The 13,401-nt window shown below is 33.2% G+C and overlaps 3 protein-coding genes across 3 annotated transcripts; 1 reads left to right on the top strand and 2 right to left on the bottom strand.

The window, feature by feature from the left end:
- Positions 1-222: 222 nt before the first annotated feature.
- Positions 223-1,050, bottom strand: LOC112517858 (auxin-induced in root cultures protein 12-like). Its single transcript, XM_025125228.1, has one exon. It carries the CDS (start codon positions 1,048-1,050, stop codon positions 307-309), a length of 744 nt encoding a protein of 247 aa, XP_024980996.1. The 3' UTR covers positions 223-306.
- Positions 1,051-6,306: 5,256 nt separating this feature from the next.
- LOC112518209 (60S ribosomal protein L32-1-like) lies at positions 6,307-8,524 on the top strand. Its single transcript, XM_025125824.1, has 4 exons — positions 6,307-6,390; positions 7,086-7,181; positions 7,502-7,683; positions 8,189-8,524. The coding sequence occupies exons 2-4, from the start codon at positions 7,092-7,094 to the stop codon at positions 8,316-8,318; spliced, it is 402 nt and encodes a 133-aa protein (XP_024981592.1). The 5' UTR covers positions 6,307-6,390; positions 7,086-7,091; the 3' UTR covers positions 8,319-8,524.
- Positions 8,525-8,742: 218 nt separating this feature from the next.
- LOC112517856 lies at positions 8,743-13,034 on the bottom strand. Its single transcript, XM_025125227.1, has 3 exons — positions 12,462-13,034; positions 10,820-10,987; positions 8,743-10,437 (listed from the first exon to the last, which is right to left on the bottom strand). The coding sequence occupies exons 1-3, from the start codon at positions 13,032-13,034 to the stop codon at positions 8,743-8,745; spliced, it is 2,436 nt and encodes an 811-aa protein (XP_024980995.1).
- Positions 13,035-13,401: the final 367 nt, after the last annotated feature.

Here is a 13,401-nt window from a genome sequence, read left to right as displayed (position 1 = left end):
ACGTATTTTGATGTGACATTTAGTGATAACATTTTTAAGTGTTTGGATAAACAATTTATACCAATATCAAACTGGTAATAAGAAGCTTTTGAAGAAATAAACTATTCTGACTTATAATAAGTTGATAAACACTTTTATAAAAAAACATAAGTTGTTTAGTAATTTTAAACACCTCGAAGAGTTTAGGATTATAATATAAGTAGTTCAATTCAAAAAAGAAATGATTTTCTAATTTCTTCCCATTTTTGTGGAGGACTACATGCAGGGTACGAACAAATTCTCACGTTTTCCGGTCGTCGCAAATTCCTAACTAGATATCAATAAACAAGCAAAAAAGATAAGAATCGCATAAATTCCGGTGGTACCGGAAGATGCCCCAGTACTCGGAGAAGCGGTGGTGCTACCGGCGGTGGTATTACCAGCGGTGGTGTTACCGGCGGCTGTACTGGTAGCATTACTCTTTCCTTCCAGTTGTAGCTTGCCCATAGCCTTCATATTCTCCGGTGAAAACCCATGTTTCTGTGGCACTCCATCCTTCACAGAACTTCCAACCTGCCACACATGGTTCACCTCCGTTATCGTCTTCGGCAACTTCACCATCGCGAAGATCTTCATCACTCCACCGGAAAACTCCGCGCTGGACTCCGGCACCTCGAACGAGACCTTTCCTTCTTCGATGGACGAGTAGGAACTGATGTTGTAGGTTTTAACAGTCATGGATCCCTTGGAGTTCTTGAAGGCGATGAGCGATTGACACCCTATCATTCCGGTGCCGGTGGGGTTGATTGCCCATGCGATCCAACCGTTGGGTGTCGCCGGAGGTGCGATGAATGCGACGTCGAGGGTGGAGTTTTGTGGGGTGAAAGTCCAGTGGAGGGTAGAATTGAGAGTGGGTAGATCGGTGCAGTTGGAATAAAGCTTGTTGTTTGTGAACTTTTCCGATGAACAGTTGAGTGAATGCACCGGAGATGATCGTAAAACCAGTGACGTCAATGTGAGGATGAGGAAGAAGAAGAAGAATGGCGGTGGCGATGGGCGGAGGACGGCCATGTTGGTGGTGAGATATAATATAAAGGAGATTGACGTGTATATATAATGAATGGATGGTGTAGGCTCACAGTTGTTACGGTGGGACGAGTCGTATAATAGCTTTTCTTTTCAGCCGTCTGGCAGCACGATCCATGGATCTAAATACATTGTCTTCAATCCCCTCCGTTGGTTTGAAAAAATATACCATTTTTTAAATTTATTAAGTTTAAATATCCACATGAATTATTTTCGGGAATAATTTTACATTTTTGGGTATTTTAAGAATATAATTATAAACCAAAATAAAACCATACATTTTTCAATAAACAATGATGGTTAAGACGTGTAACACAATATTTTTTTAGAATAAATTTCCGATTTGGTCCTTATGGTATGTGGGCTTCTACGGAATTGATCCCTAGAGGCCTAGACTTTATTATTATGTAGAAGATTATCTCACAGTATGCATTTTTTCACAGATGTAGTCACTTACTCTGACGTCCATCCACATGATCCATTAAACTCGAGGGTAATTTTTGTCTTTTATATTTGTTTAATCCATTTTAATGTTTTTTTAATGTTCATCTTTAATCATCGACAATCAAATTCAAAATCAAAAGTCTTAAATCGAATCAGATTTAAATCAACCACCTGACTTTGTGTACTCATGTGAAACTCGCTACAAATCCCCACTATCCTCTCTATAGCAAATCACTGTAAAAAATCCTCTCCCATTTGTTTGTTGTGGCAGTTCGACGATGTAACCTCCCACTGTTTTCTTGTTACAAATCGATGTAAAAAAACTTCCCACGATGTTCCCGTTGCAAATGAGTTATAACCCTGAATTCCATGTCCGAAGCTGAAACCGCTGCTAGAAACCCATTGCAGAACATCACCACTATTTCATAGTCGATATTGTGTCGTAGTTGTATGCAGATAATGATCGAACCCACTTGTGTTCTTGTACTTCTTTCTTCCTATTGCGGTTAAGGCTCCAAACACCTATGGCTTAAGTGTTTGATTAAAGTTTCATCCAGGGTATGAATTAGATTGAGGGTTTCGCAACACGCTATTTAATTAGGATTTGATTTATATCTTGAGTATCACGCATTTTTTTGATACAAGAAAAAAGATAGAAACACGTTCAAGTTTATGGATGGGCGTTAGGGAAAAGGACTAAAATTGTGAAAACATACATATTACGAGGTATTTCATGTAATAAATGAAATCTAAAGACCAATAACCACGTGACCAAACATCTTAGTTACTTTATTTTGTAAATATAATAATAATAATAATAATAATAATAATAATAATAATAATAATAATAATAATAATAATAATAATAATAATAATAATAATATTCATATTACGAGGTATTTCATGTAATAAATGAAATCTAAAGACCAATAACCACGTGACCAAACATCTTAGTTACTTTATTTTGTAAATATAATAATNTAATAATAATAATAATATTAATATGGGTTTTCAATAATAATGAAAATTGCGTTGACTAAATGAAAATGGAAGAAGGTTGAGTAGTGAGAAAAAAGGAAGGATGGTTTGACTTTCCGCGCCAAACGAAATGCACGATCAAGATTGCATGATCTTCGATCTTATTGTTGCTCATTGATTAATTATATTAAATTTAAATAATTTAAATTTAAATTTAAATCTAAAACCTACCCAACAAGTTAGAGAAAAAATAGCCAAAAAGCAAGCAACTTAGCTTTTTGACTCCTTTTTGTTAAAAAAAAAAAAGCTGAAATTATATTGCGTTTGTTTCGGATTATAATTTTGGTATAAATTAAATAAATTTATTTTTTCAAAATAATCTGTAAATTTCGTTATTCTTTACAAATCTATATTATATTATAAAGAATTTAACAAAAAAATTTAAAAATCATTTTTTATGTATGAAAATATTGTTTGTTGATACATAATACTTAAAATTCAAAATTACAAGTAGAATGTGCATGAGTACATATACTAAAGCTTCATGTTTGAATTCGGGTAACTAACTGTAGATAAACAAAATCAAATACATGATAAACATCGTTTTAAATATAAAAAATCTAAAATATAATTAAATAATCATTAAATTGTAACAGAATACTTAATTATTATTTTTAAAAAAATTATTTTTCAAATGAGCCAAGCAGGCCGGATCCGACAAGTCGTACCGCCCATGAACCACTCTACTTTATTGGCATACATTAATACATAACCAAAACAATTGAGAGAAGGAAGACAATCAATGGTTTTGCGTTTTAACTTCTTTTTCTTTGATATCCTCAAAATATTTATACTATTATAAAACAGTTTAATTTTACGTTTTCAAATTTTTTAGCTTCTAAAGATATAAATATTAAAACATTATGCATAAATCAATAATGTATATAATAGAGGGTACTCCCACAATGTAACGAAATACATCTTGATTTTAATATTTCATTTTATTATCTATCTCAGTAGATGTTATAATATGCTCTTATGTGATTTTTAAAAAACGATAATTATTTTATTTTTGAATAAACTATAAAATTGAAGATATCATAAGAATTTGATAAAAATATATCAATATTATTATCAAATTAACTATTTAAAATTCATCATTTTTTGTGTAATTTTTTAATTCATTTTTTTGTTATAATTTAATTTGGGTTCAATAACGAAGTAATTTATATTTGGTTTAATAATATAATTTTCTTATAAAAATAATAATTAAATATTTTGTGAGAACTCGATAATATCCTAATTATATTTTAGAATTTTTATATTTTAAAATGAGATGTTTATTCTCTATTTGATTATGTTTATCCGCAGTTAGTTACACAAATTCAAATATGGAGCTTTAATAAGTTGTACTTATACATAATTTACTTATAATCTTGAATTTTAAATAATATACATCAATATACAGTACTTCATACATAAAAATAACTTTTAAAAGTTTTTATCAAATATTTTATAACATAATATAATATAAATGATTTTCAAGTTTTATACTAATTCTAATTTACTTTTTTAAGAAACAGTAAAGAATGGAAGTTTGAAAACTCGTATCATCATTTCATATGAACAAGTCAAATTTTGAAAACTCATGTATTTATTTCAATTTAAAAAGAATCTATATTAAATATTAAACAAATTATAAAAAATAAACATATTTTATTCTCTTTAATTTAATACAGTGATACCTATTTTGTGATACGGATTGTTTGGGGATGAGAGTTACGGTTTATCCAAGTTGGGTTGTCTGCTATATCTATACAATATTATCAAGCATTTGACAAAAACTCTTAAAAACTATTTTTTTGTACGTAAAATATTGTATATTAATGCATATTACTTAAAACTCAAGATTGTAAGTAGATTATGCGTAAGTACAACTTATAAAAGCTTTATATCTGAATTCGTGTAACTAACTGCAGATAAACATAATCAAATACAAGATAAACATCTAATTTTAAATATAAAAAATCTAAAATATAATTAGAATAGTTACCGAGTTCTAATAGAATACTTAATTATTATCTTTATAAAATGTTATATTATTAAACCAAAAATAAGTTATTTCATTATTAAACTTAAAATTAAATTATAATAAAATAAATTAAAGAAATTACATAAAAAATGAGAACTTTTAAATAGTTGATTTATATTGACATTGATATAGTTTTCTTCAAATTTATATTTTATTACAAAATAAAATCATTATAGCTTTCTTAAAAACACATAAGATCATATTATAACATCGACACAGACAAGTAATAAAATAGAACAGTAAATTCGAGATGTGTCTCGCTGCATTGCACGAATACTCTCTGATTTATAATAAAATGTTTATGAATTCATCTTATCTTTTGAAAATTCAAATTATTCTTTGTTGGGTAATAAGATTTACACCTGCAACATATATCAGTGTCAAGAGGCAATTTCTTAGTATTTGGGTTATTTTTAGGTATTCATATTATATAAAAAAAAATTGGGTTACGCCATATATATGAAAGAGTATACAATAATGATGTATTTGCTGAATCCAAAACCATGGTCTAATAATCAAGCATTCTGATTAGTTGATAATTTTACTATTAGTTTCGGAATTTTGTGAAAGGTTCCTAAAAAAGTTTCATTAACGCCTAATTCATGTCTACTAGACCTTGTTGTGAGAATTCTTAATTCATGAGTTGTAAGGAGGAATTTATGTCACCATAAACACAGACTAAATCCCATCTAGGAAGGACTAATAACCTGCTACTAATTCTTTGGTTACCAAACATTTACCAGGTAAGCACTTTCCGAGTCAATTACCTTTCTTTGGCCTTTCGCCAATCATCGAGAACCTCCCAAGGTGTTTTGCGCCTTTTGATAGGTTGTAATAGATTTATCGTCACACAACTTTCTATTTCTCCAGAAACCCCACATGATCACAAAGAAATTTACAGTAATTTTTGTAGAGTATGAAACTAGAATAGAAAAGAAAGGATCATGAATTATGTGATAATCTTTTACAACAACAACACTTTATCTGATTGTACTGTTGCTATTAAAATTTTCAGAGTCTTGATTTGATCAAAAAACTTTAAATTTGTTAAAAGAATGTTGTATATGAAGAAGTAAATAAATAAAAGGAAGGGAGTAGGGGTATACAGAAAGTCATCGATTTAATTTAAACCGATCGATCATAAATTGGATACTCAATTGTAATTGGATCGGATTAGATCCAAAATTTCAACATCCAAAGTCCGTCAATCCAATAAAATTGAACCAATGTAATCCATTTATCATTCAACTACCATCCAATTAACAACTAAATATAATTATTAACATTTTATGATATTGTTTTGTTAGTTGATATTTATATGTACTGGTTTTTCATAAATTATGAAAATATATGAATAATTGGTTGAAACATCTTATCAATTGATTGAAAATTGTATCACAATATTGGATGAATCCAATATAATTAAATAAATAATCAATAGTAAGACGTAATAAATTAAACCGATCTGATCTCCATCAGATTGGATCAGATAAGATGTCTAATATTAATTGGATTTGGATTAAAACAGCTTATCATCGATACCAAATTAATATAAATTAAAAAACAACTTTCATAACCAATCTCTAATACCTCCTGAATCACAAAATTCATCCTTCAAGTAAAGATCGAAATGCATAGCATTTCAACCGATAGAGCTTTCTGAGCCCAACAAGAGAAACTTTAACCAGTTTTTAATGGCTTGAATCTCTGGGCCCATTAGAAGGGTCATGTATATGAAACCCTACTGATAGTTCGTTCTACACAACACAGGGTTCTTCGTTGCCGGGAAATCTTCGGGTATCGGTTTACAGGTTTGATTCCCCTATTTCTTCTAGTGTTCAATCTCTTTACGCAAATGAATAGTTGTGTATGTGTAATTCGTCATTTGCAGATCTTGTACGATCCGCGTCTTCCGTTGTAACTTAATTCCTTGATTCCTTCAGTCTTTTTGAATGCTAATCTTAGGTTAATGTTCTTCTGTGATTACACTGAAATTTGTATCATCCAACACGACACTGAAATCTGCATGTTTTTAATTCAAATTTGGCGTATTTATATTTGAAATATAGCGATTCAGATATTTGTTTGTCGCGAGACGTGTTATTGCAATCAAATCTGTTTATGGATTTATTTCTTTACCATGCCTGCCGTAATTCATAATGTGATGTTTCTAATGCCGGATCATCATGTTTGTTTGGTGATTATTTTCGCTTCCCTTTAAAAATCATGTTCTTATATGTACACAAATGTAGACGCAATAGGATTAGGGGAGCTAGAAGGGCATTTTTCTTCAATTCTTCAGAACTTTTAGCTTGAAATGTGGTCGAAATTCATAAATCAATATCATAGCAGGGGTTATTAATGTGGTAGTTTATACATAATGTCTTAGTATGCAATGTTTTTGGGCATCCAAGAACTGTTTGAATCTCTCCACACTAAAAACTTTTTCCTGTTTTATTAACTTTTGGAAGTTGTCACTAAATATTTCATGGCTTGTTTCTTGTAGTAATCAATGGCGGTCCCTAAGCTTGATAAGAAGATCATCAAGAAGCGGTTCAAGAAGTTCAAGAGGCCCCAAAGTGACTGGAAAATCTGTGTGAAGGTATATTTTTCTTGAATTATTGTAACATATTAAAGACTAGACATAAATTGAAATTCATTTGAATTATTGATGGTCTGAACGTGTTTTTTATTTTATGTTTTTAACTGGATTGACAATTGGGATTATTGAATAGTTGATAAAGTGGTTATATTACTTCTTAATGTGAGGAATGGAAGACATTTAGACATCTCATGTATACCAATATATGATTTTTGTGTTATATGAATCAAGCAATATAGGTCATTCGGTTATGGGATTCAAGTATTTGCAATATATTTTACTAGTAGATCACAAGGCTTGCTTTTTTTGTTGTGTCGCAGGAAAACTGGCGCAGGCCGAAGGGTATTGATTCCCGTGTTAGGAGAAAGTTTAAAGGTGTCACTCTTATGCCCAACATTGGTTACGGCTCAGACAAGAAGACACGACACTTTCTGCCAAATGGTTTCAAGAAGTTTATTGTACACAATGCCAAAGAGTTGGAAGTTCTCATGATGCACAACAGGTATTGTAGTTTTCAACCGATATAATTATAATCTTTCTCTAAGGTTCCATTTGGTTTGACGGAATGTTTTTGAGGGATTTGGATTTCATGGAAGGACTTGGAATTGGGAGGATTTGGAATCTTTGGTGTGTTTGGTTTCTAGGATTTGGAATAGGATAGAATTCCATTCCTTTATAAATAATAATTAAAACAAATTACAAAAAATTATAGAAGTAATAAAATTACCTTTTTATTAAAGGTTATTACAAAACAAGTGTTTTCAACATATTTTAAAACATTATTACAAACAAATCATATGAAACCCCACGGAATACCAACTATGTAAAATCCCATGTTTGTGGGATTTGAATTTTGGGCTCCCCATTAAACCAAACATGGTGTTGGAGTGGAATCTAAATCCCGCAAATCAAACGGGTTTTAATCCTTTTGGCAGTAACTTTGCTATTTCAACCAATATGATCACAAACTACTCTCTAATCCTTTTGGCATCAACTATGTTTTTTAGGACGTATTGTGCTGAGATTGCACACAACATATCTACACGCAAGAGGAAAGAGATAGTTGAGCGTGCAGCACAATTGGATGTGGTTGTTACCAACAAGTTAGCCAGGCTGCGCAGCCAGGAAGACGAATAAGCTTGGTAGCCTTATACCATTTGTCCCCTTTGTGCTGTTTAACCTTCAAGTGCTCAAGGATCTTATTAGGTGCATAATATTAATTGGTGTAGTTTTGTTACCAAAATCTTTATTCGATTCTGAATTGATTTTATTGAAGAGTGATTTATGCTGCTAATAGGCATTTCCGCTTTAAGATTACATAAGTATGCTTACATATTTGCTAATCTCTACCTTGCTACATATCGTGTTCTTTTATATTTCCCGACATCCTTTATTTGTCAAGAGTACTTCATCATCTGTAGAACCCGAGATCTTCAACATCTATATGTTTCTAATTTGTAATCTCATTTGTCTTCAAGAATCTTTGATGACTTCTATTTGACGTTCGTTCAAATTCAATACTCTTCTGCTGGCTGTCAGTGAGATATATCTTCTGCTAGGTTCAGGATGCATTCGATAGGTCAATCTTGTAGTAGATGTCGTTAAAATCTACTTTTCTTGAAGGATTCTCTGATCGGATGATATCTTTTATGCATTTTTCGATCTGCATTGTTTCTCTTATAAGACTCCCGATGCAGAATTCGAAAGAATTCAAGTGTATAATTGTTTTCCCTGTAAAATCGTTGTCACCCTCACTTTTATTTTCGACCTTCTTGAAGTGTTGAAGGAAAGCATCTGTAGTTTTCATGTCTGCTTCCATTGACACGCATGTCGTGTTTGAAGTTGGTCGATTTGCCGACTCCAGGTCCAGGAAGCCTTCTCTTTCTTGTAACTGGCGATCAAAGGTGTCGATGCACTTCACTAAAGAAATCTTTTGTAATCGCTTCAACCGTAGACTGGTGTTTTCTTTCATCATCATAAGATCACCATAGATGTGTTCTTGAAGCTCTCTGTAAGAACCATCTGAGCTTTCGGACAAATTTACGATAAACTCCATGTTATAAATCATAATCTGCATCAAATCGACCATTTGTGTAAAGCTTTTTTGCAGGTTATCGTAGCAAGAAGCCCTGAACGGTAGAAACCAGAAGCCCGGTTCGGACTTCGCATCTTGGCTCAGGTTTTTCAATTGATCTATATCGGATTTCAATTTCTTGAGGTTTTCTTTCAGTGACGGAAAGATTGGAGCCCCATTTTCTTTTCTAGTTGCTATTCGATGTAAGCATTCGTCTACTGTTTCCAAACATCGAGATAGTTGTCGTTTCACCATAGTTGCAGGTCTGACTGGTTTAAGGAGAATTTCCAACAAGACGAAGAAAAAAAGCCCGATGGAAACCTCTGTTATTCTAGCAATTGCGAATTCCTTTGGCTCACCATAGTTTTTCCGGCCAAGGATCAAAAGTGCTCCAATCACCGCTGCGATGCCGCCGCTTTCCCCAAACATCTGACTATGGTGTAGCAAGCTTGTGAAAACGATCCATGGTAGGAGAATTACAAATCTCATTTCGGGGTACTGATGAAGAAGACAGCTACCGAGCACTCCGTAAACCGTGCCGATTGCCGTACCTTGTACTCGAGCATTCGCAACCGTGAAAATCGGTAGTCTACCTTCTACAAAGCTGATGGCTATGGTGAGTCCCGACCAATACCCGTTCTTTTTGTCGAAGATCATTCCGAGCAGAACCGCAAGTCCTAACGATATCGAGCACTTTAGGGCAAACATAAGTCTTTCTTTACTCGTTTGAGTCTTGTTTGGCCGGTTTATCGATTCTTCGGCTACATGAACCTTCTGGCCGTCGTGTGATTCCGGTTTCGGGTTCATGCTCGAGTTGTTTACAAGTAGTTCAAAACACGATAAGAAGAAAAAGGCCGGTAGGTTTTTGTGTGTTGGTGGAACGTTTGCAAGAGTGTGTAGGGATTTCTCAAAGAGTTCGTCTTTTCTTTCGGGAACAGTCATGGCATCATCAAACGGTACAAAACACTTGGCATCCTCGAGCTTTAGGGTTTGTTGGACTCGTGCACTTTGCAAAACGGTTCTCAACTCGTCGTCAACGATCTCGAGCGGAAATGAAGGAATTGCCGCTAGCGCCATTTCCATTCCTTTAATCGGTGTTTCGATGTCGTCTAATCTGTCTCCCATGTTCACGAAACTGCGTTTGAAGTCACGGAGACGATGTCTCTCCCAGTTTACACCTTCCTGTTCAATTCAAAGTTTTCTTCCGTAAGAGAACCGTTACTGTTATAGAAAAAGTCTAATAAATTCTATAAAGTAGTCTGTTAAAACATTTAGACATATTTAACGTTCTATGAAGTTATGTTTTAGCAGCATAACGAGCTTAGTGGACTCGTAGTTTATTTTGTCGGGTATACATGATTGTTTTGTGGTGTTTTTGATGATATAGAAAACGACGAGGAAAGTTTTATGTAGAAAACCAAGTTTTTTTCATACATGTTTCTCCCAATTAAAAATCACACTCCTTTCCTCAGACAAATTTTTTTTAATCTACAAAGACAGATTAATCTATATATAACTGTATTTATACATGACTTAATGAAAAAGCAATGGTGGGTAAATTTACCTGGATGTGGTTGATGTGGTTAAGCAGATGGGTTCCTGATTGAGCAATGGGTTTAGCTTGAGAAACAAGATCATCAGCAGTGGTTTCATCTTCACTCAAGAAAGCTTTCATATAAAGGCTTGTTCTTTCTGATGCATTTTCTGTATATAACTGGAATTGCTTCTTCACCTACAAATGTAGTATCAAATCAAACACTATTAATAAAGAATTTCCATTCATTTTATGTAAAAATCAATATATGAATTTGTGCTTTAATAATAATTTTATTAAAATTCAATCCGACCCGACACAACCCATATCTAACCCTTCCATAAAAAGTTACTCGATGTGACCTATTGCTCAACTCATCTTATATTTCATGTCCCGTGTTATTAGTTGGTTGGTTTTTCTGTTTAAAACTTCTATTCGAGTAATCGTGTGCATTCGAGGCTGATTTGTGATTAATGACATAAAAATAATAATCGATAAGTTTGTGAGTGACACTGAAAGATACTGGAGTTGGCGATCTATGACTAATCTTGTTCTAAATTTGGACAAAAAAAAAACTACCGTTACCACTTTGGATGTGAACTGTAACATAGTTAGGGGTTGTTTGGTTGGTTTTTTTTTATTAAGTTATGTATGGATAACACTGTCTAGTGGATTAATATGTTTGCATGGATTGGCAATACTTTTGTTTGGGAGAGTCTTTTCATAGATGGAAGAAGTGTGTTTTTAATAGGAAGAGATATGTTTGGAAAAAACTTGGTTTTCTACATTAAGTTTTCCCTAAAAGCTTATTGAATAAATCAATTTTTATATCATAAATTCACTATCAAACAATTATGTATAACTAATCATATAAGCTATGAATATTATTAAACTCGTTAAGCTACTAAAAAGCAGTCACTTAATCTTGAAACAATCCTTAAAGGCTGTTTAACAGTTGCTGAATGATTTGGTGCAAAATGATTAAGACGCTCTCATGATATGGTGCAAAATGAAATATAATTATTTTGTAATTGTTTACAATGAAATCATTCAGAGGGTTTTTAAACCATTAAGAGACAGACTTTTTTTTGCCAAACAAGATTAACCTTTTAACAATTCAGATGTTGTTTTTTAATAGAACTATTAAGAGATAAACAAACAACCCCTTAAACTATAAACTATAAATCTATTCCAATTCAAAATCCGAATGGAAAACAATATTAAATCTTCTTAAGAAAATTATTTCCTACTCTTTTTCTTAATATCGTAACATTAAAATCAAAATAATTTACTTTTATAGTTAACACATAAAAAGAAATTAAGACTCAACAGATTTTTTATATATTTTTAAATTTATTTAATTTAAATTCATATTTTTAGGGCAAATTATATGAAAAAGTAACGTACTGTAACTCGATTTCTATTTTATGTAACGTACTTTCAAAACTTATATTTTGGTATAAGATGTAAAGTTTAAATATTTAAGTATCTGGTTAACCGGTTGAAACATAAACCAGTTACCATGCTGTTTTGGCGAGTGATGTGATATCGAACTAAATATTATTTGCTGAATTATTAACAAGATTTCATATTTCATACGTTGAAAAGAATTCGTTTAAATATCAGTTGAAAATAAAAAGATAAAATACAAAAAGGATTTGAGGTTAATTACCTCAGTGACAGCCAGCCTAGGGTACGGCAGTATCAAAGCCAAGACAGAAGCCGACGCCCCAAGCGCCGTGCATGCCGCAATATGAATAGGGTGCGTCAACGGTCCGGCGTCATGGCCGCGAACCACCGCACCAACATATATGATCACCAGCTGTGCAAACGCAATGCGCTTCGTTAGCAACGGCAGACACTCCGGCACCGCCACCAGAAACGCACTCAACGCCACCGCAACGGCAGCTCCAGTCTCCGTGAAACTCGACGGACCCACAACCCAAAGACACAACATCGACGACGGCACCACCACCACGGTGGCGCAAAGTGCTTGCCAACACCCTCTTAAGGTGGTGCCAAGTGTGGCGTCGGAAACGATCAGGATGGCAGTCACATAGGCGACGGAAGGATACTGTATCTGGTGCTGGAGGTGTTCTGGTCCGTATAGGGCGGTACAGCCGATTATGGTGCATGCTATGGCTGTTCTGAAAGCTGAACCTAGTCTCTCCCACCATAAACCACCTGCATGCGGTGGCGTCACCACCTGAACTCCCATTTTTTCTACTACACTAGCGGCTTTCATTGTAGTTGATCCAAAAATCTGTGTTTCTTTTTGGTTCCAAAAGAGAGAGAGTTTGATTGACGTTTAGATGTTACAAATATCTCTGTGTTTCTGCTTTCTTGCACGGTGGTTTTGTAGGGAAGAAAAATGGAGGGGGGTCATTACTATGAAGGGGTCCTACGTGGGACAGTTCATTTATAAAAAAGTATTGGTAGAGAACGGGACTAGTATTTTATAATATATATATATATATATATATATATAGGGAAGGGTTCAAACGAGAACCCCTGTGATTTACGAGAACGCAAGAACAACCCAATAACCTCATATTGTGATAAAAAATAAAATTAAAAGATTTTTAAAATTAAAATTAAAATTTAAAAAGATT

The sequence above is a fragment of the Cynara cardunculus genome (genome assembly GCF_001531365.2).
Source record: "Cynara cardunculus var. scolymus isolate 2C chromosome LG 9, CcrdV1, whole genome shotgun sequence".
Classification (NCBI taxonomy): domain Eukaryota; kingdom Viridiplantae; phylum Streptophyta; class Magnoliopsida; order Asterales; family Asteraceae; genus Cynara; species Cynara cardunculus.
Note: the sequence above shows the minus strand (reverse complement) of the source record. Positions and strands in the feature narration are given on the sequence as shown.